General features: G+C 45.3%; 1 protein-coding gene across 6 annotated transcripts in view; it reads right to left on the bottom strand.

Moving 5' to 3' along the window:
* The window catches only part of LOC148040060 (magnesium transporter MRS2-I-like), a 65,407-nt gene that overhangs the window by 19,875 nt on the left and 21,945 nt on the right, over positions 1 to 23,587 (bottom strand). For all 6 annotated transcript variants that reach the window (XR_015693663.1, XM_087696547.1, XM_087696541.1 and 3 more), the window contains one exon: positions 152 to 379. Coding sequence is in view for 5 of the 6 variants with exons in the window: in XM_087696547.1 (XP_087552673.1) it covers positions 152 to 379 (228 nt within the window). In the remaining variant the exon portion in view is untranslated. The remainder of the gene's footprint in view (positions 1 to 151; positions 380 to 23,587) is intronic.

Here is a 23,587-nt window from a genome sequence, read left to right as displayed (position 1 = left end):
CAATTTATTCACCCTAGAAAAGACTCATCTGAGTCAACATCAAAAGCATATGGCTACTCAAAACAATGTACAAACAGCAATCTCTTTTAGAAGGTGATTGGAAAGCTCTATAAACAGTTGTAAAAGAAAACAGACACGAGAAACTACAGACCTCCAATAGCATTTCAAGTTGCTCTACATCATTTTCTGCAGTGTAAGTTCCTACACTGGCTCTACTTGCACGGGAAATCCTTGATGCAATTGTAGGGGAACCGGCAATCATGACATTGGGTGCTAATGCACTTCCAACAGGGGAGGCAGCACTTGCCATCTTTCGTGTCAAGAAAAGGTCAGCCATGTCGTCATCATCATCTAGCAGCTGCTCCAACTCATCCCGGACCTATCAACTTAAAACCACTCTTTATTGGATTCATTAAATTGAGATTCAGAAAAACAAACAGCAAGTATGACAATCATAATTCAACAGTAGCTAGCTTGATGTCAAGTAACGTAATCAAAGTTAAAACTGCACAAAATTGAGAGATACTGGCAAAAATGATGCTTGAACAAAAAAATTCCTCCTGTCTGCAAGCCTAAGTGGGGTTTAGGAATACTAGGATCTGACCACATTGTAAGATTAAAAACCATGGAAAACACAGGTCAGAGTGCTAAGCACATGTAAATAAGAGCAATTGATAATCTATATTAGCTTAAGAGAGATGAGAGGATGCAGCTTTAGTTCACATTTTTTGGTTGATGCATCACTAGCAGAGTTGAAGAAGGTCCATCCAAGGACAAATCAAGCAACAGAGTCCTAGAAAAGTTTATATTCTGGACCTAATTCCTATACAAAAGTTAGGGTAATGAACTAGACCTAATCCTAAAGACAGGTTAGTTGGGCTGCATTGGGCACAGAAACTCACTCCTTGTTCAACGCACAGCACAAACGGCACCTTTCTCTGATATTCACTCCCATGTCAAGGAGAAATTACAAACTAACATATCATCAACAAGCACTACACGTCATTGTTTAGCTACCAAGTATGTTGGCCTACGTTAATCTTAGAAATGGCTATGATCTTCAGCTCTCCTACAGCCCCAAACCAAAACTTGAGGCCATTAATTCAAAAGACCTGATTCTGAATGATTTTATAGGAAAATTAAATTAAAACCTCCTACAAAACAGGATCCTGAGCAGGCCCTCTAATAGATTAATTTTAAAGCAACATGTGCAATGAATTGTTGATTCACCTCCCAACCTTGGTGTGACCCTTTTTATGATTAATTCACTCAATCCTTCAAACTAGTCTACATGCCTACCACATCACCATTTACTTGCTCTAGTACTTATTCACTTGCATTAAATTGCCTGACCACCATAAATTAATTGGCATTAACCCCAGGTCACCCATACACCCTATGTGTGCTAATAGTCATGCCCCCTAAACCCCATATGTGTATATTCCGTAATACACGTAAGCTCTGGACTCCTAATGATGTCTCCCCATAAACATCGGCTTTTAAATAAAGCTATGTGACACTTCCTCCCCCTTAACAATTGTTTTTATCATCAAAAATAGTAGGAAAAGACTGAGCAATCACATCTAGACACAACTAGCTTTGTCCTGTTGAGCCACTCCATTGTCTCTCACAAACATGTGGGGTTTCATGCAACAAAACTGCCCAGAATCACTTTCTTCCTGCAATTGGGTGCCAAGAAACTGCTCCAATGCTGAGAATCAATGAAGATCTTACCTCCAGGACTGAGATAATTCAGATCAGAAAAGACAAACAACAATCCCTGCTGCAAATGGAGCTCCACGATTTCCAAGCTGATCCTCCATGCATAGGTGACTGATCCGCCCTAACTCTCAAACATGTTGCACTTCAATCTGCATGGCTGTAGCTCTTAGACTCCAAACAGATTTTGGCTACGTGAGAGAGAGAGAGAGAGTTGAAGGTGATTTCTACAATCTACCAGTCACACCCTACTATTCTTAAGGGCTGGCCATCTATCTTTAAAAGGTTTGACAGTGGAGCTTTGCCAAACTGAGGAAGCAATCTGTGCTGCATGAAGGCCAATGTGAAGAAAATCATCACCATAATCGTGGACCTACAAGCTGTTTATGTGGTACATAGCTCAAGAACATAGACAGTATGGAGACTATAACATGTGGACCTATTGACCACCATTGCCAGCAGCAGATGCAGCTAAGGCATTACCACCACTATCTCCCACAAACAAGGATGCCAAGTTTCGTATCAGATCAAATCCAAATGTAGTGTACCTATAACGTGTTGCTGCCATGGTGAGCAACAGCCATTATATCACCTAGAAGGTTGGGGCAGTAATCATGCATGTCATGGACATGTGACAACCATCATGTAGTTCACAAGCAATCAATAGATTGGTTATTGATTTTGATGACATGGCAAAACAAACATAATGTTGGTCAATTGTTTTATCGTGACATGCAAGTTTTAATCATAGCAATAATTTTACGAGTGGTTGGGCGGAATAATAGTAGCGATGTTACGTCCTCAGACATCTGGATGGGTGCTAGTAGCATTGGTCATAGTGATCATGAAGTGAATAGTGCATATGTCCAAAGACATAACAAGCAGCTTATTTGAGTCATGGCTAGGGATTGCATTGGGGAGATCCTGGTCAATAGGTCCACATGTTATACAAGCCTCTCAAGGCGGTCTGGGGGGGATGGGGGCAAGAAGCCATGGAGGGGGGGTGTATCACCATCTGGGGCTGCCTGCCTGCATCACGAAAAACAGGTCCTGGCCGCTCCAAGTGCGCATGAAATGACATCGAAGCTCCTCACGAGGAGCCCTGGACTCACCCTGCACCTGATCCCATCAGCCACAGAGGGAGTGGATGATGGAGGTCCAAAGCTCTGCTAAGGTTGCTTGTACTGAAAGTCTCTCTCCGCCGAAAGCCTCTTGACACCACGCTTTCCAGATATGCCAACCCGTAAGACTCCCTATGATCTCCCATACCTCAGGGCAGTCTGCTGTGGACTCCAGTACCTAGCGGATGGGTAGAGCCTCCAAACCGACCACTGCGCACGACCCTGCCTCGATAATGAATATCGTGTCTTGCATCCCGACCTTATACAGAAAGTGATGGCCCTAGCTGACTACCTACCAGCAGAAAGCTCCACATGAGATATATCCAAGGCAGGGTGCTATACGGCAAAGGATGCGGCATGCTCCTCTCCACACAAGTTGCGCCGCCTCACACGACCAAAGGCAGCGCTTTGGGGTTTCTAGAGACTGCTCTCTGCAGCACGTACAATCTCCATCCTGCATCTGGGCAAGCCAACTTCCCACAGCCAAGCCTCCATATGCCACCAGCCATAAGAAATACGATACCCTCCTCAGCCCCCAGCTATCCCATAGGTGGCACCAGAAGGTCCGTCGGAAAGGCTCCATGATGCTATGCTCGGCCCAACGCCTGCTACATGACAGTGCCCAATCCATATCCTCCTGCATTAGTACGTGTCTGCCAATCCTGGTAGTGTGCTCCAGGAACCTCGATGGCTTCTTGGCGACCGCACTGGCCGGCCATAACCACTCTCCCGGATCCCACTCCAGCTCATCAAGTGACTTGCCCTCCCAAATCCAAAGGCACCACTCCCTGAGCTCCGTCCAGAAGACAAAACGGTCCAGCCGCCATGTCTTCCCGTGCAGGCCAATCACCCAAATCCTCCTCCATGAAAGGACAGCTATCCCCTCAACCGGCTGCCCTCTATCAAGAGCCAAACGCCCCCCCCCCCCCCCCCTGTACAATGAAGAAGGTCCCAAGTGGAGCGCTGCCCACTCTTCCTGCCACCTGTAGGGGGATGCCTACAGGTGAAAACCTAGCGACCCATACCTCCCCGAGCTCTATCAGCTCTCGAATAGGGGGAGCAAGCCACTCCTCAGGTATTGTTGCATCTACCTCTCTCCTCAACTCCACTCCTCTCTAGCAGCCTGATACTCACTGCAGCACCTCGTCCACCATCCTGTACACCTCCCGCCATGTCCTAATGGAGCAAGCCATGCCGGTCTCCCAACCAGCCCACTAGATGTGGGAATGCTCGCCAATTTGTGCCCCTTCCCGATCTCTGGCCTGGGGGTTCCAAAACCTCCGGCTAACGGTCTATCTCCTCCTAGCAGCTTGCGGGGCTCTAGATTAGGGCCTTACAGAGGCCTTGCCACACTCGGAGCAAGCTGCATAGAAAAGATTATGTGAGGGGGGTGATCTGGGCTGACATGAAGATCCATCTCAAGGACGGCCTCCACTCACCGCCAAGCCTCGGTCTACAATCCTGAAGACCCTCCTGCAATAGAACCTTCCAAGTCTGCCCTCTTGGTGTGAGGCCGTGGACAACTAGCTTGCCCAAGAGAGCCATACTCTGATACTCTAGGTCTATGATCCCAAGCCCTCCCTCTGACCAATGCTGTATGATGATCGCCCACGCCACCTTGGCCTTGGAATCCTTGGAGCCGTCTGACCCGGACCAAAGAAAGTTCCGCACTAGGCGGCGAAGCTACACTACATAGAATGAGGAGAAGCACCAACATGAGGCGATGCACCAAGCCGTCGCTAGGAGGACCTGGTTAACCACCAGGGCTCGGCCTGCTAGTGAGAGGTGAGCCGTGCTCCAATAGGTCAGCTTCCTTTCTTCGAATAGAATCGAGGACTGGAAGAAACTGTTGGGCAAGAGTAATGTCGAGTCCCACCTGGAACCCTAGGTAACAGACAGTCTGCCCTCTGCTCACTCATCTAAATCCCAGGTGGACTGGGCAAGAGTGATGTCGAGTCCCACCTGGAACCCTAGGTAACAGACGGTCTGCCCTCTGCTCACTCATCTAAATCCCAGGTGGACGCCCCACTCCGGGCTAGAGTCCGGGTCTGTGAGGAAACCAACTGACTTTCACCAGTTGATTTTCGCTCCCGCTGTAGAACAGAACACCTCAAGAGCCAGCCTCACTCTCTCCAGCATCAACTCATCGTCCTCTGAGTAGAGTGTTGTATCATCTGCATACTCTGAGTCTAGCAACTCAGTCTCCTCTCTCACTGGAAGTCGGAGGCCGCGTAATCCGCTCACACGTGACCTGAGGAAGTGAGACATCGCCTTTACAAAGAGTAAGAACAAGTACGGGGCTAGGGGTCAGCCCTGCCAAGACCGATCTCTCCAGCCGAAACTCCTCCCCTCGCCTACCACCTATGAGAACCCTATTGGTGGCCGATCTGTAAAGTGCAAAGACCCTACGAATCCAAGCTTGGGGAAAACCCAACCTCACCATGGTGCCCTCTAGGAAATCCCAATCCACCCTGTCATAAGCTTTCTCAAAATCCAAGAGTAGAATGGCCAATCTCTGCCCACTGTGCTAAGCCCACTCTGTCGCCTCAAAGAAGGTGAATACATTGTCTAGGATGCTCCTATCCTGAACAAAGCCTGTCTATGTGTCATGAATGATGTCTAGAAACACGAGGCATAGTCGCCTACCAATCATCTTTGCCAATGCCTTATAGGCCATTGACAATAAGGAGACCGGTCTTCCCCTTTGGGGAAAAGACTGATAAGGCCTACCAAAAGACTCCCTAGCATCTGTCCTGATGTGAAAATCTCCTAGAAGGCCATCAATAAGGGGTCCAACACCTCCCAATAGGTAGTGAAAGGCCTTAGAAAGGCCATTCTCTCCCGGGCATTTCTGCCCATCTTGTGTGTGGAAAGCCTCCTCTGATTCCTCCTCTGTGAAGGGGGCTAAGAGGGAGCGTCCCACCTCCTCTGTGAGGAGGGATGGGATGTGATCCCATACCCATTGTCTGCAACGTTGTTCTCTAGCTGAGATTGTCTCCTACTGGAAAAGGAGTCTGTAATAGTCAGTGCCAATCTCCATCACCTTGTCTGCGCTAGAGCAAATCCTCCCATATTGATCCCGAAGGCTACGTATCTGCTCTCTTGAGGTGTGGGGCTAGTATGCCTAAAAGAACTCCCTGCACATCGAGTGGATTCGAGTCCCCCTTCCGCACCCAAAAGGCTACTCAGGCGCAGAATGAGAACTCCGAGCGCCTATCCTCTAGACCGGCGATGGCTGCTCGTGCGCGCACCTCCTGTGCGTGGAGGATGGAATCCCCTAGTGTCTCCTGTAGTAATCTCTGCGTAGCTGCTAGGTCCCACCGGAGTGCTCTCTCCTCCTCCCAACACTGTTGTCTGGCCTATAGGGCTGCCTCCTGGCAAATACTGCTCGACCCGACTAGAACCTTTGCAACCTCCTCTGCAATCCGGTCCCTCCTGCTCTAGTCCCTAGTCCAAATCTGTTCAATCTATCTCTTGACCTCCTCTCTCCTGTAGATCGAGTCAGGGATCTGACAGGATCGTGTACCTAGGGAAGATGCTGCGGAATCAAGTGTCAGGAGGACCAGGCAGTGATCGGACAGAGTGATGCCAGCCAACTGCCCTATCTAGCCTCCACAAGAGCATCCCCACTCTCCCACATAGAATCTTTTCAATCGCTCTAGCAAGACTTTGCCTAGCCACATGTATCCCCACGAGAAGTCCAACGACCTTTCCCTCCTATGGAATGCTGGGTCTATCCAAGCATCGCAAGCTCCTACTACCAGTAGAACGACCTCCTATGCTGCCTCCTCCTCCGTAGCCATATCTTGGTAGTTTCGGCCTCTACCCTACTGGTCCTCTAAGGCCTCCAAGTTGTTGAAGTCTCCTCCAACAATCTAAGAGTCCACCTCTTGGGAGTCCTGCTGCAATCTCCACCCAGAACCTACTATGTGCCTTGACCTCAGTGAGAGCATAGATATTAAGAACTCTGATGCGCAAGTCCCCAATATCCAACCTGACCCATAGAACCCTCCCAGCCACAATCACCCCATGATCACATACACAGGCAGTAAGGGCTCAAGTCAATAGAGGTGCATACGTCTCCACTCCTGCCGTGGGCACCGATGGCATTTTCCCAGTAGGTGTGTGACCTGTCTAGGAGAATCTTCCCTACCCAATGGGCATGGGCGGGGTGAGCTTGTGCTCCTACAGAAGTAGGATGTCTATCCGTCCTGCAAGGGCCGGCTACAACTCCTGCCGAACAATCAACTTCCTGGAACCACATGCCCCACTTTAGTGGAGACTATTCACATTCCAGGATGCCAAGTGTAAGCTCATGGGGAAACATGTGACTGACCGAACAGGCATCTGTTTGATATGGAAGCCGCTACTAAGGATGAAGAACTATGAGGCATACAAGTATGCTTTGCCGCAGACCTAGACGACTCAAAAGATAATGCTCAAGTGTGGGACCTCGGCACCAGCCCACCAGTTAATGTCTATCATGCAACCTGGCCACTACTATGCAAACAGTGCTAGTCCTTCTCCCATCCACTGAAAGATGTGGTCTGCCACCTCACTCTTCACCTTCTCCTCTATCTGTGTCATCGTCCAATCCCCTAAGTGAGAGGACTGAAGAAAAAAGGCGTAGTTTGGTCCATCCGATGGTGCTAGTAGATGGACCTTGCCCCTCCTTGACTTATGCACTTCGAAGATCCCCACCTCTAGAGGTAGTGGGAACTCTCCACGCTCTGCAACTCTCAGGTAAATCCACGAGCCACTCCGGAAGAACTCCTGTGGTAACAACTGCATCTGTCTCGGGAGGTGACGTGCGGCAAGAACCACCTGTACGGGGTGCGGATCAGGAGGGGTACTCGGAGGTGGTGGGGGGGAAGAGGATCGAGGGATGGTGGAGTGGTCAAAGACGCATAGCGAGAATGGGAGAGAGCTAGTGGCCCTAGAAGGGGGGGGCTGTGGGGCAGGGTCAATGAGGGATCCGAGGGGCAGGGGAGGGGGGAGATGTGGGGACTGTGGGATCTCAGGTGAGGGAGTCTATGGCACGGGTGGTGGATGTGGGGGATTGCGGTCCTACCGAGTGGAGCGGCCAAGGGGGGCTGCGGAGTGCTCTGCCAAGGGGGCATCACTCACCCTCTTGCTCCCTGATGACGAGGCTATGTCTGAGGAGCTGGCCATGGCCCCCCCCTGTCGTCTCCCTCTCTATCATCTCTGGACCCATGTGAAGCCGTTAGCGTCCACTTGCAGGCCTGCCTACGGAGCCACTTTGACTCCGAAACGCATACAATCTGCTGCCTGATGTCCAAAGTTGTGGCAGCGCAGACACTGCCTTGGTTGCCCAGTCACAATGACCTGCTGCCTAAAGGAGTGACCTCCTGCCTCAATCTCTAAGAACTTGGGTATACTCTTTGTGTCTTTCACGACCACTCATATATTTGGGACTCCTGCAGCTCTCATTGCATCCCTAAAGAAGGCAGAAAGAACTGTACCGAAGAGCCGTCCAAAGTCCTCCACTAACTGCTGGTACTCTATCACCAGTCTGGGAAAAAGTAAGGTGACTGGATGCCTGAGAAATCTGTTATGGAGCGCAAATGTCTCCACTATAAAGCCGCTATACCAAGGAACCATGTAAATGACCCCCTTCATGGAGACATTGGGTGAGCTCTCCACTAACTCATGAGTTGTGTCCACAGAGGTGAGTCGAACCATGAAGATCCCTTGGCCCGTGAGGATTGCCTCCACGATCTGCGTTGTGCCAATGCGCAGCGTGGAGTGGAGCCAATCCCACAGTTGAGCCCTCAATGGGGAGTGTCCAACGACCTGACCAAAGATCGTTGTTTCTTTCAACTCCAACTCTATGGCACGGACGGCTAAGAGCTGTTCCTCAGAGAGGGTAATGCACAAGGTGTTTGACTGGGGGGCACTCGCAGAATGGGCTGGCGTCTAACCAAAGGTTTCCATTGCACGTCCCTGATGAGAACCTACCTATCACGCTATTGTGCTATCAAAGAGGGAAGTTGCTGAAGGGGGGAGCAACCGAGGGGGGGGGGGGGAGAGGGGGTGGGAGAGGGGGGAAGGGAGGAGTGTAAGGGCTTTGTAGCTATACCATGCCGTTGCTACCGAATGCACCTATATAGGAAGTAGTAGTGACTCAAAGCCCTACCTTGTTTCCACACTACGTGTGATTCCCTATACGTAGTGGTGAACCCTTTTATGTGCGGCGTCAGGAGTGTGTAGTCCTGGGATGTGTCTATGTTGTCCCGCTTTTTGGATTGAATAATACAAGAGTATACCTTGAGATCATATATCGTGTTACCTTTTTGTGCCGTGTTGAGTGCGTAACGAGTGCAGGTTTATCACACTTGGTATCAGAACGACTCTTGCTCTAAGTAAAGGAGTGCTCACGGAAGCAGGAGAGAAGATCCAGTGTCCCAAAGAGAACAAAGTTGTAACGACCACAACGCAAGAGAGAAGATCCGGTGCCCCCGGCGTGACGCCCCAACCCCGACACCCCACCGTCTGAAGACGTGATGCAACTTCCCCGCGGCACGACCCACCCCACCACAGGCGAGACACGGCTTCCCCGCGCCGACATCACCACCAACCACATGGAGGACAAAAGGGAGAATGTCACCCTTCCAACAATGGAGGAGAGAAAGAAGAGTAGAGGGCAAGAATGGAGAGTGGCCCAAGAGGAGAAGGTGGCCGGACTAGAAAGGCAATTAGATGGCATGTCAAGCATGCTGGAGTCAATATGGAGGAACATGCAGATGAAGGAAAAGGAGGAGGAAAGGAAGAAAAAACTAGAAGTGGAGCAGGGCTATAGAGAATGGGTGATACAACGGCAAGAGAAGGAGAAAAGACACAGAATACCAGAGGAGATGGATAGAATGGGTAGAGAGGAGACGTCTAGAAAAGCGCAAGATACAAGGAAAGAGAAGGAAAAAGTAGTAGAAGCAAGAAGTAAGAAGAAAGACAAGAAGAAGGAGAAGAAGCACCACCGTAAAGAGGAGGAAGATAGTAACAGTTCAGAAGACGACTATGGAAAATTCAAGATGCCCCAACCAGCCAAGTACAAGGGAGAGAGAGATGGGCTGGTCCTGAAGAAATGGATTGCAGAGGTGGATAGGTACTTGAAGTATTCACGAATAACTGAAGACAGGAAGGCAGAGGTGACAGCCATTGTGACATTAATGTGACATTAAAAGGGATATTTAATGTCACATTAAGGTCATAAGTGTGAAATGTGACATTAAAAGGGATATTTAATGTTACATTAAGGTACATTTAGGGGAACATGCACGAGAGTGACCGTCCGGGCTCTTGGGCGCCCGAACGGGGTCAAGGGGAGCCTAGAGAGTAAGGGAGTCCAGGAATAGTAGGACTCCAGCAAGTTGACGGCTGGCAAAGAGATAAGATTGAGGGCCAGCACTTATCTAGGCGTGGCTAGGAGGTGAAGAACACTCGTGCTTCCATCAGTTTTGAGAAATCTGTGCCCGTAATCTAACATTGGTATCAGAGCCTATGTTTCTGATCAAACAATAATCTGGGAGGTTGTCAGTCAAGAAGTGGGCCATCAGTCAGAAGCGTTCTTCCTGTCGTGTCTTCACGGCACTTAATTCCTGACCGTCACGCGATCTGACGGAGTACTCCCGCCCTGCCCCGTCGCTTCAGAAAACAGGCCGTCAGTCAGAAGTGCCTGTCCCGTCGCGTGTCGTCTGCCCTGTCCCGTTGCGTGCCGTCATTTCTGCCCTGTCCCGTCGCGTGAAAATTGACGAAGCCGTGAAGAAAACGGAGAAGTTTCGTCACATTGGAAGGGCAACGCCACGTCACGTAAGTGACATTTAGTATTGGTCTAATGTTACGGGACCTGTGGCAGAAAACGTAACGGGCAGAATATATAAAAAAAAACGTAAGGATTATGGTCACGAAGACCAACCAGACCAGCGTGAAGACCAACTAGACCAGGAGTAGAGTCGCCAGCATTCGCGAGGACCAATCAGCTCAGATGAAGCTGCCAGCAGCCGCGAGAAACAGATCAGAAGTGGAGCTGTCAGTATCAGATTGCTGTTGACGGATAGGACTGCCGGATAGGACTGCTCCTGAGGCGGATAAGACTGCGACTGCTGTGAGACAGGCAGAAAACTTCATATTCAACTGAAGCTACAGCCTTCATACATAACGGAAGCCACAGCCTGCCATAAGAAATCAGGGAAGTATTTTATCTTGTATGCAAATTTCTTATTTTTGCTTTCCAATTCCAGTGTATTAATGGCAGAGAAAGGCAAAGAAAGGGTAATGGAAAGTTCTAGTTCTGGGGATCAACCTATGGCAGATCCCCATGAACCAGACATACAAGAAGAACAATGGGAAGAATTTTTTGCCACGAGAGAGCAATTTGATGATCTTTCTGCTCGTGTGCAAACTCGGGGGGTTCAAATGGAGTTTTTAACTCAAACACTAACTGAAATAAAATTTCAGTTAACTTTATTGTTGGAAAAAGACAAAAATAAGATAGAAATCTCGGATGTCCCATCTTCATCGAAAGATTTAGATGTGACTATGCGAGATCCTAAGGAACCCCAAACCTACCATAAATTGAGGGATAATCCGGTTTTAAAGGATATGAAACCACCTCAATTTTACGGGGAGGAAAAAGATAGGAATAAAGGTACAATCTTTAATTTCCTCCAGAAATGGGAAGATTTACATAAATTAAAAAACACCCCACCACATCTCCAAGCATTGGAGGCCAGTTTAACTTTGGGGCCCAAAGCATATAAGTGGTGGCGAACCTTAAAGGAGGCGAATAAAATACCTGAAACTTGGGCTCAATTTGAATCCGTATTTTTAAAAGAATTTCTTCCTGAAAATGAAATGGAAAGAAATTGGGAAGATTGGGATTATGTCAGACAAAAGGGACGACCCCTACTGACATATTTGGAGGAATATCGTGAGATAATCCTCAAACTGGAAGGAATTGATGAATTCCAAAAAACAAGAGGATTCATTAGGGGACTGGATAAAGCCTGTAAAAAGGAAGTAAAACGGAGTTTACCTAAGACGCTTGAAGAGGCAATTAAATTTGCATTAATTTATGAAGATAGTACGCGTCCAGGTACACTCACCAGTCTCACTAATATGGAGCCCAAGTCTAAGGAATTAGAAACCTCAAAATTTGTGGGCAAATTTAAAAGAAAAATGCCATTTTTCAAAGGTAAAAAACAACCTTTTGAAAAGAAACCATATATGAGGCCAAAGCTTAGTCCTGATGACTTTGATAAGACCAAAAAACAAAAATTGTGTTTTAATTGCCTATCCCCTAACCATGCTGCTTGGAATTGCCCTCAAAAGAAAAAGGGGGAAGACAAAGAAAAGGACAAAGGCAAGGGAAAAGAAAAACAAATCCATGTAGTGCAGACCTTAGAATTAAAGGGCCATGAAAAGTATAAATCTTTAGAGGTCTTGCACATGGATGTACAACATAAGTGTTGTATGTCAACTTCTTTGTGGCAGCCTACCTTTGGGCCACATGATTTACTTAAGAGTACATGGATTGATAGCTGGAAAACGGGTTAGAGTCATGATTGATGACTTTGCCACACATAATTTTATAAATTATGCACTTGTCAAAAAATTGAAACTTCCCCAACAAAACAGTGAGCATCAATACGTTGTGCGTATGATGCAAGGCCAAGACAATAAAATATGGGATACAATGGTATCCAATTTGAAAATCGAGATTCAAGGATATAAAGATAAGCTTGATTTCCAAATAATGAACATGGAAAGAGCTGACATTGCTCTAGGGAGGGAGTGGCTATGGGGATTGGAACCATCCTTAAAACGTAGCTATCATCATAATACACTGGAATTTGAAAGGGATGGTAAGACTTTTGTCATTCAAGGTGAACATGAAGTATCTGATAATCCTTTGATGTGTTCTACTGAAGTTCAGAAGCTGATAAAGAAGGAAGTTTGTGAGGTATATATGCTATGGTCTCTTCCTGTACAGAGTACTTTTACTTTCTGTAATATAAAGCAACAATTTTCTTATGTTTGCGAATTGAATGTAAATAATGAATTAAACAGTTTGTTAGATGATTTTAAAGATGTGTTTCCTTCTGATTTACCTAGTGGCCTTCCACCAGATAGGGGTGAAATAAATCACCCAATTGATATAAATAAGGACACACACCCAATTTCAAAACCACCATATAGGTTAAGTGAAACACAGCATCAAGAAGTTGAAAGACAAATTAAGAATTACCTGGATAAAGGGTTTATTCAACCCAGTAATTCACCTTGGGCTTCACCAATTTTATTGGTAAAGAAAAAAGATGGTTCTATGCGACTTTGTGTTGACTATAGAGCACTTAATAAAATAACGGTGAAGAATAAATTTCCTATGCCCAGAATGGAAGATTCTTTTGATCAATTGCAAGGGGCAAAATTCTTCACAAAGATAGACTTAAGATCAGGTTATCACCAAATAAGAATTAAGGCACAAGATATTTCCAAAACGGCATTTCGTACTAGATACGGGCATTATGATTTTTTAGTGATGCCTTTTGGTCTCACTAATGCACCAGCTACTTTTATGAAGCTGATGAATAGTGTTTTACGGCCCTATCTAGGACATTTTGTAGTAGTCTTTTTGGATGATATCTTGATCTTTAGTAAATCAAGAGAAGAACATTTGGAACACTTATTATTAGTATTCCAACTGTTAAGAACACATTCCCTTTATGCGAAGAAAACTAAATGTGAATTCTTTGCACAAGAGGTCAAATATTTAGGGCATATAATCTCGAAAGAGGGAATCAACATGGATCCAGAAAAAGTAAGGGCAATTATTGAATGGCCACCTCCACGGAACCTGGAAGAGCTGCAGATCTTCCTAGGTTTATCTGGATTTTATCGTAGATTCATTCGAGATTATGCCAAAATAGCTGTTCCAATGACAAACCAACTTAAAGGGAAAGGGAAAAGTTTTAATTGGGGAACAGACCAAAATGAAAGTTTTCAAAAACTTAAGGTAGCTATTGCTACAGCTCCAGTATTATTAATAGTGGATCCCAATAAACCATTTGTGGTTGAAGCTGATGCCAGTGACAAGGCAATAGGCGCGGTCTTATTACAAGAAGGTCGACCAATTGCTTTTGAAAGCAAGAAATTAGATCGTGCAAAACAGAATTATTCTGTTTATGAGAGGGAGTTGTATGCAATAGTACATGCAATGAAGAAATGGAGGCATTATTTGTATGGTGCCAAACTTTTGATCTTATCGGATCATGAAAGCATTAAGTGGCTTAATGATCAACCAGATTTACATGGGCGTAAAGCCAGATGGGCCGAACTCCTCCAAGAGTTCGACTATGAAATAAGATATAGAAAAGAAAAGTATAATATAGTAGCTGATGCACTCAGCAGAATGCCCATCATTAATGAATTGAGTTTTACTCAGTTCACTCCCAACTTGCTTGAATCTTTAAAAGGGAAATGTCAGGTTGATCCGGCATATTCCAACATATGGGAAGCAATAAAAAACGGGGATCCAAATGAAAGTGCTTCTACTGAGGAAGGAATATCTGAGGATATTCAACTAGGAAATGGAGCATCAGGGGTTGCTCAAACTGGATTCAAGTGGAAGAATTTTACCATTGATAATGGTTATTTACTCTACAAGGGTAGGGTATGTGTCCCGAAAGATATAGAAATAAGGCGCCAGATACTCTTTGAGTGTCATGATACCCCTAGTGCGGGACATCCAGGAGTTAATAAGACTTATAGTCTTATTAAAAGGCAGTTCTATTGGCTTGGAATGAATAAGGACGTCCTTGACTATGTGGTCAAATGTAATAAATGCCAGGTTAATAAAGCTGAAAAATTAAAAATGGGAGGACTTCTCCATCCATTAGAAATTCCTTCGGGAAAATGGGAGAGTATCTCCATGGATTTTATTGTTGCTTTACCTAGAACACAGAGGGGGCACAACTCTGTGTGGGTAATTGTGGATAGGTTAACCAAAATGGCTAGGTTTATTCCAACTTCAACTGATGTTAAAACACCAGAATTGGCTAGATTGTTCGTAGAGAACATATACCGATTGTATGGCCTTCCGACAAATATAGTTTCTGATCGGGATAGAAAATTTGATAGCCATTTTTGGCGTGCGGTATTTAAGAAATTGGATACTAAACTTAGCATGAGTACGGCAGATCATCCGCAAACAGATGGGCAAACTGAAAGGGTTAACCAAATTCTTGAAGATATGCTTAGGGCATATGTAAGCAAAAGGCAAACTAATTGGGAAGAGTATTTACCGATAGCAGAGTTTGCATATAACAGTGCCAAACACTCTTCCACTGGATATAGTCCGTTTATGTTGATGTATGGGTTTCAGCCCAGAGCTCCTTTTGCAGTAGGACTGCATAAGGAAAAGGTTCAGGCAGCTAAAGACTTTTTGGAGGATATGAATAATATGTTAAAATTTGCTCAAGAAAATATTAAAAAGGCTCAAAGTCGAGCTAGAGCATATGCAGATCCTCACGGAAGAGACATCTCCTTTGAAGAAGGAGAATTGGTCTATCTTAAGATGCCTGAACAAACTAAAACTATGAAAAAGGGACATTGTCCAAAGCTTTCACCAAGGTATTGTGGTCCTTTCATAATACTTAAAAGGGTGGGAGAATTGGCTTACAAGCTCCAACTACCTGCTGGTAGTAAAATACATCCAGTTTTTCATGTAAGTAAACTAAGGAAGAAGCTGGGGGATTTGGATAATCTAATCCTAAATGATGATATTGAGTAGTTATTCTATGACCAATCTAATCCACATGAACCAGAAAAAATATTAAATATTCGTAATAGACGAACGAGGAATACTATTTATCAAGAATGTTTGGTTAAGTGGAAAGATTGTTCAGAGGAAAGCTCAACATGGGAGCGAGTAAGTACTTTAAAGAAAAGGTTTCCCGATTTACAGTTAGACCTTCCAAATATCGTTTTCGAGGACGAAACCGATTCTTAAGGGGAAGGAAATGTGACATTAATGTGACATTAAAAGGGATATTTAATGTCACATTAAGGTCATAAGTGTGAAATGTGACATTAAAAGGGATATTTAATGTTACATTAAGGTAAATTTAGGGGAACATGCACAAGAGTGACCGTCCGGGCTCTTGGGCGCCCGAACGGGGTCAAGGGGAGCCTAGAGAGTAAGGGAGTCTAGGAATAGTAGGACTCCAGCAAGTTGACGGCTGGCAAAGAGATAAGATTGAGGGCCAACACTTATCTAGGCGTGGCTGGGAGGTGAAGAACACTCGTGCTTCCATCAGTTTTGAGAAATCTGTGCCCGTAATCTAACAGCCATTTACTTGGAGGACGCTGCCAGTTGGTACCTGCTGGAGCAAGAGCAGGGCCACACCATCTTTTCGTGGGAAGAACTCCAGGAAGAATTGAAGGACTACTTCATTCCAAAGATGGAAAAATTCAAAGTGAGAGATGAATGGAGGAACCTCAAGCAAACACAAGGAAAGATGAAAGAATGCGTCATCAAATATAGGCAGATCATGCTGCAGCTACCAAACATGGATACAGACACTAAATTACATGGATTTTTGTTTGGGATGCAAGAATGGGCTAGAAGAGATGTGGAGAGACAGGAGCCAATAAGCTTAGCAGAAGCCATGAGAATAGCCGAAAGACTAGTGGACCTGGAAGGTAGAAGAACAGCACAGGGGAACCAAAGCAAGTTCAACAACTCATGGAACCAAAGGCCCAATGTTCCTAGAGGGGCATTCACAGATACAAGAAGCCAAAACACCACCACCACCACGGCCGTGTCACAAACCGCTTTAATACCAAGAGGAGCAGCAAGAAGATGGGGAAACAATCACTACAGGCCAACTCCTAGCACATCATATGGGCCCGCAGGATCAAATACATCATGGTGGAGACTCCCAGGCCTGTCCATCGGGATCAGATGCTTCAGATGCGAGGGCCCCCACTACCAAAATAGATGTCCGATAGAAGGATACAGCGTCATCAAGTGGGTCAAGGGTGAATGCGACTAGCGCATATGGAGAAGAAGAACCACAACCACCGCGCATCCAAGAAATCCCAAATGGAAGTGAGGAAAGCATGGACCACCCAAGGGTAGGGACAGTTAGCGCCCGACCCCAATGCATGGCAGCCAGAGTAGCGGCAGTTCACCATCTATACATCAAAGGCTGAGTGGGCGAAGAAATCCAACCCATCATGGTGGACACAGGGGCAAGTAACATTCGCACAAGGAGAAGCCAAGGAAGTGAAACAAGTCTTTGCAGTCCAAGTAGAAGCTGACAAGTGGAAAGCAAAACTCAACTTCTTAGAAATCCCCATGGATGATTTTGAAGTGATATTGGGCTTGGAATTCTATGACAAGTATGTCATTGCAATGTTTGGTAAAGGTGTAAATGAAATGATACTAGATATGCAAGGAGAAGGCATCAGAGGACCATGTGAAAGAATGCAACTGCCTGGCAGGACCCCAATCAAGGTGCAAATGAAGGAGAATAAGCCAGGAGTATCATGCCAAACAATGAAGCCAACTACAACCCAACCAAAGGACCAAACCCAAAATGCACCGGTCCAAGGGACCATTACTAGGCCACGTATCATGACATGCAGTGCCAAGCAGGTCGAAAAATCAGTCAAACAAGGAGATATGGTTTACCTGTGTATGATCCGACCAATTGAAGAAGAAGAAGATAGCAAGAAACTCAAACAACAAAGCAAAAACACAGAAGTGGTAGAAATAATTGAAGAATTGAAAGATATAACGCTAGCCGAGCTACCCAAGGGTCTACCACCCAAACGAGATGTGGATCACAAGATTGAGTTTATCTCAGGGTCTACCCCATCAGCCCGAGCTCCCTATCGCAGGAACCACACCAAGCTCATGGAATTGAAGAAGCAACTACATGAACTAGAAGAATAAGGGTTCATTCGCCCTAGTAAATCCCCCTTTGGTGCTCCAGTGTTATTTGTAAAGAAGTAGGATGGGGGACTTAGACTTTATGTAGATTATAGGGCCCTTGACAAAATCACCATGAAAAACAAATACTCAATGCCTCTAGAGAAAGACCTCTTAGATAGATTGCACGGAGCCAAGTACTTTAGTCATATTGATCTTAAACCAGGATACCATCAAATCCGCATAGCCGAAGAAGATATCCCAAAAACAGCCTTCCGCACACGATATGGTAGTTTTGAGTGGTTAGTATTAGGATTCGGCCTAAGCAATGGGTCAGGCACATTTTATGGCCTCATGGATGGAGTCTTTAGACCGGAGATAGATATCTTTGTCATTATCTACATAGATGACCTCCTAGTCTATAGCAAAACCTAAGAAGAGCACAAGCAACACTTACGCCGAGTTTTTGAGAAACTGCGGCAGCATCAGTTATATGCAAAGCCTGAAAAATGTGAGTTCACAGTGAAAGAGTTGGAGTTCTTAGACTTTATTGTAGGAGCAAATGGAATCAAAGTGGATCCTAAGAAAGTGGAAGCTGTCCAAAGATGGCATGTACTGAAAACTGTAAGAGAAGTGCGGGAGTTCCTCGGCTTCACAATATTTTGCCGGATATTCATCAAAGATTACAGCCTCATCACAGCCCCCCTCTCCCATCTCACCAAAGAAGATCACTCTTTTACATGGGGGAACGCGCAACAGGAAGCCTTTGAGCAAATGAAGAAGTGCATGAGCCAAACTCCAGTCCTAAGGTGCCGAATTTCACCAAACCCTTTGAAATTTCTACAGATGCATCCAACTATGGCATAGGAGGTGTACTGGTGCAGGAAGGTTATCCCATTGCTTATGAGTCCAAGAAATTTACCGATGCTGAAACAAGGTGGAGTACACATGAGAAGGAAATGTTGGCAGTCATCCACTGCCTCAGAAAATGGAAGCACTATGTTCAAGACAAGCACACAATAGTTTTCACCGACAATATCTCCCTCAAATACTTCCAATCTCAACCCAAGTTATCGGCAAAGCAAGCCCGCTGGCTAGACTTCTTAGGAATTCGACCTGGAGATTAAACACAAGTCCGGCTCCACTAACAAGATAGCAGATGCCTTGAGCCGGAAAGCTGACTTGAAAGTGGTCAGTGTGGTCAACAGCAACTTCATAGAACTAGTCAAGGAGGCCCTAGAGCAAGACCAAGAGATACACAACATAATCAAAGATGTGGAAGCAGAGAATACCCCACATGGAATATACACCCTAAAGGAGGGTATCCTATTTTTAGGCAAGAGATTGTATATCCCCAACAATTTGGAGTTGAAGAAACTCATCCTGCATGAGATACATGATGGCAAAATTGGAGGCCACAAAGGGCAAAGCAAAACCTTGGAGGCCCTTAGGAAGCAGTTCTTTTGGCCGAATATGAAGGAAGAAGTAATAAACTACATCAAAACTTGCCCCACTTGCCAACTGGTCAAAGCACCACAATCAAGACCAGCAAGACTACTACAACCATTACCGGTACCCAATCGCCCATGGGATGTCATCAGCATGGATTTCATTGTGGAACTATCCGAGTCCTATGGGTTCACAATCATTTTTGTAGTGGTGGACTATTTTTCCAAACATGCCCACTTCATCCCGGCCAAACCACTACTAAATGCCAAGGAGGTAGCACGCCTCTTTTTCACACATGTATTCAAACTTCATGGCTTACCACTGGCCATAGTATCAGATAGAGATGGAAGATTCATAAGCGACATATGAAATGAACTTTTCAAGACCCTGGAAACACAATTGAGATTCTCATCATCCTTCCACCCAGAGACAGATGGACAAACAGAACGAGTCAACCAAGGCATCGAAGACTATCTCCGGAGCTATACCCGAGTGGACCAGAAAGATTGGGCCCTGTACCTTGATGTTTTGGAATTTCACTACAATAGCTCCATCCATTCGGCAACGAGGTACATCCCCTTTGAGTTAGCTACAGGAAAAGAAGTCATCACTCCACTGGCCTTTATATCCAGAGCAGCCAAAGCGAAAGATCAAGATGCAAAAGAGTTCCTAAAGAAATGGAGAGACTAGAATGCAGCAGCTAAGCAAAGCCTCGAGCAGAGCAAGATCACCATGACCGAGCGAGCCAACAAGAAGAAAAAGGTTGTACTATTCGCCAAAGGAGACATGGTCCTAATCAACTCTAAGAATATGTCACTTCCCAAGAACATGACTCCCAAGTTCAATCACCACTACTATGGACCCTACCGAATCACTCGTGCTGAACGAAGTAACCTACAAACTGGACCTACCAGACAGTGTTTATATTCATAATGCGTTTCATGCTCGTCTTCTGCGCAGGTTCTATCCAGACAACCAATGGGGACAACGCGTACCGATGCTCCATTCCAACGGTCCCTTCGAAGTAGAAGCATTCCTCCGACGCCGGGAACAAAGAGGCTTCTCCGAATACCTCACCAAGTGGCGCGGGCGTCCACTCAAGGAGGCCACTTGGATCTCAGAAGCAGAGGCCCGCGAACGGGGAAAAGATACCTTCGCCCTTTGGCTCGAGAAGAACCCCCCTGCCCCTTCCAACGACCCTTGAGCCTCTCCAGAAAACCAAAACAAAGCGGTTCTCAATCATAGACCCCAACGTGCCTCCACTCCTCAAATGTAATTGAGTCGAGGGTGGACCCACATGGTGATAATCATCAATAACTCCAAAAACAAAGCCCCAATAATCCAGTCTAGATGGGCAGACACTGACCGACTTGCTAGAAAAGGCTGTGTTAAGACTCCCAAGTCCTAGTGCAGTAGACACTAGCCAGTCTGATAGTATAGACTGTGTTAAGACCCCGCGGTCCTCTTAGACCGGCAAACACTGACCAGCTTACTAGGAAAAGCTGTGTTAAGACCCCGGATGAGTCAAATAACAAACGCTACCCTTAGATTGCTGAGGACAACAATCCAGTAAGCGGGGGTGAGTGTAAGGGCTTTGTAGCTATACCATGTCGTTGCTACCGAATGCACCTATATAGGGAGTAGTAGTGACTCAAAGCCCTGCCTTGTTTCCACACTACGTGTGATTCCCTATACCCAATGGTGAACCCTCTTATGTGCGGCGTCACGAGGGTGTAGTCCTGGAATGTGTCTATGTTGTCCCGCTTTTTGGATTGAATAATACAAGAGTATATCTTGAGCTCATATATCAAGAGTATACCTTGAGCTCATATATCGTGTTACCTTTCTGTGCCATGTTGAGTGCGTAACGAGTGCAAGTTTATCACGCGAGGGGGAGGGGAGGACTGGCGCAAGCGGCAATTCAGGCGGAGGCGAGCGGCAGCTTTGCGACACGATGGCAGGGTGAAAAACAAAAAACCCATGACATGAACTAAATCCTTTCATTCACATCACAGCATTGATAATAAGCCCTCGTGGAAACAAACACAAACTCTTGTGGATGAGCTCTCTCCCAATTCTTCATTTACTTGAGCGATAAGATACCCATGAGACACATGCTTTCAAGCATCAAGAGGCCATAAGACATCATGAAGCCATAAGCCCTCCTAGAGACAGTGTAATGCATTTTGGAGGCTTCCCCACCTACTTTCGAGTCCAATGGCTTCAATGACCCTTGATCTGCAGTTTGCTCCATTAGCAGGCAATGCTTGTTCACCTTACACGGTCTACTGCCTAGAGAGAGAGTGGTTGTCACCCACTTGGGGCTCTCCAAGAGCGGCACCTTCCTTCTCCCCCATATGACTCTTCAAATACAAGTTCCACTACAAGCATTGAGGAGATTATTTGTGGTTTCCATCCCTCTTCACCCATCATTGAAAGGCAATCTCAATTATATGCTCAGGGGATTGCATTTTGCTTTTTCTAAAACAATCTCATGTTGAGCCATCAAAACTGGCCATTAATTTATCCTATTTTTCTAGCATTGTTAACTCATTAAAAAAGCCCAAAAAGGCATTTTAGCCGGTCTCTACAACACTCCAAGCAGTTGTAAGACAGCGTGACTTCTTTTGGCGCCACATGTTTTATAAAGGGACTCCATGTGCACATCACACGTGTGATCTCTAGCTCACACAATTAATACCATCATCATCTACCCAAAGGTGCTGCCCTTACTACCAGCCATCTGCGTCAGCATCTTGGCTATTGTTAGCTTATTCGTGAATGCTCCCTGCTACCATCAGCTGCCATGTAGCATCCATCAGCTGCATGCGAATGCTGCCAGCAATCACAACCTGGTCTGCTACTGTTCAGAGGCCCTTCTATCTTGCTCCAGCTGCCACAACCTGGTCTATAGCCCCGTCTTCATCATCAGACAGCAAGTAACATCATATTCAGCAGTTGCAGCCCCTGACCTCCAACCCTTTCCTGTCTAGAGGCCTTAGGGTGAGCCCTAGATTAATGCGGTTGATGGCTGGAGTTCTGATCTTGAGGTTTAGACCAAACGGGTTTGATTGTTGAGCACAAATCATCTCCATACCTTGAAGATCACTAGTCTACACAAAAGTAGAGGTGTTTTGGAAGAGAAAGTCCATGATAAAGACCAAATCTGCAGATATTGCACAATTAGATATCATTTTAACAACCACCAACGGCGGGTTGCTAGAGTGCTCTTATCCTGTCTAGTGTAGCATTCAAACAGCACTTCCCTTGAAGTCTCAAGCTTGGCTTGATGAACTTCAAACCATGCTTCAGCTCAATTTTAAATCTTTCAGTATTGCTATCTAATAAGCTTACTGATGAAAAAACATTTCTTTTGATGCTTACTAGATATGGTAACACCTGTACAAAGAGGCACTAGCATAAGAGTAAGAAGAAACCACATAAAAGGCTGCTAGGTGTGTTGTTATATACTTGGTATGAAAGGTTGTAGAAGACTTGCTTACTATTTTGTATCAATTCTGTGATAATGGCAAAGAACAGTGAAAACCCAATCATTGAGAAGTTAGACAAGAACAATTACCTATCATAAAAGTTTCAAGTGACGAACTTTCTTATTGGAAAATGCCTTTACAAGCTTGTTTCAAGTGAAGAAAAGGAACCACAACAAAGTTATCCTACAACTACATAACAATTAAAGATATGGAAAGAATGGAATGTAAAAGATAAAAAGGTAATGTATTGGCTATCTGTCGTCATAACAATATTATACTAGGACATATCAAAAATGCAAAAAATTCACATGTAGCTTAGACAATTTTTTAGAACATGTTTTCAATAAATACAAAGGCATGAAAGAATGTGGCATACAATATAAAAAGACATTTAGTCTAATTGCTAGGATGGCAATTGTTAGATGTGTGATTGTTTTAGCAACAGCCAAAGGTTGGAGTTAGCATTAAATAGATGTAAAGAATGTCTTCCTGTATGGTGAATTGCAAAAAGAGGTGTGTATGGAGCACCCAACAAATTATGAGGATTTAGAGAGGGATTTTATTTTTGCAAGCTTTTATTTTTGTTCTTTTGCAATCAATCCTTTTTTTTTCCGAGCTTTTTTGTGCAAGGTACCCATTCTATAGATAAATACCGCTACACAACATATCTCCACATGGGAGTATCCTAGGTTATACATGATTTACATGCATAGATTCATAGCACGGTTACTAATTCATACCGAACATGGCATTAAAAAAAAACAAAACCAACATTGCATATTCTCAATATAACCAACCAAATCTAATATCCTAATGCATGCAATCTCTTAGGCAGAGTCTCCTTTGCGCTAGCA

Source organism: Lygodium microphyllum, chromosome 2 (genome assembly GCF_053477565.2).
Source record: "Lygodium microphyllum isolate KBCC chromosome 2, Lygodium_microphyllum_v1.1.10, whole genome shotgun sequence".
NCBI classification, from domain to species: Eukaryota; Viridiplantae; Streptophyta; class Polypodiopsida; order Schizaeales; family Lygodiaceae; genus Lygodium; species Lygodium microphyllum.
The sequence above is the reverse complement of the archived record's forward strand: the minus strand, read 5'-3'. Positions and strand labels throughout refer to the sequence as shown.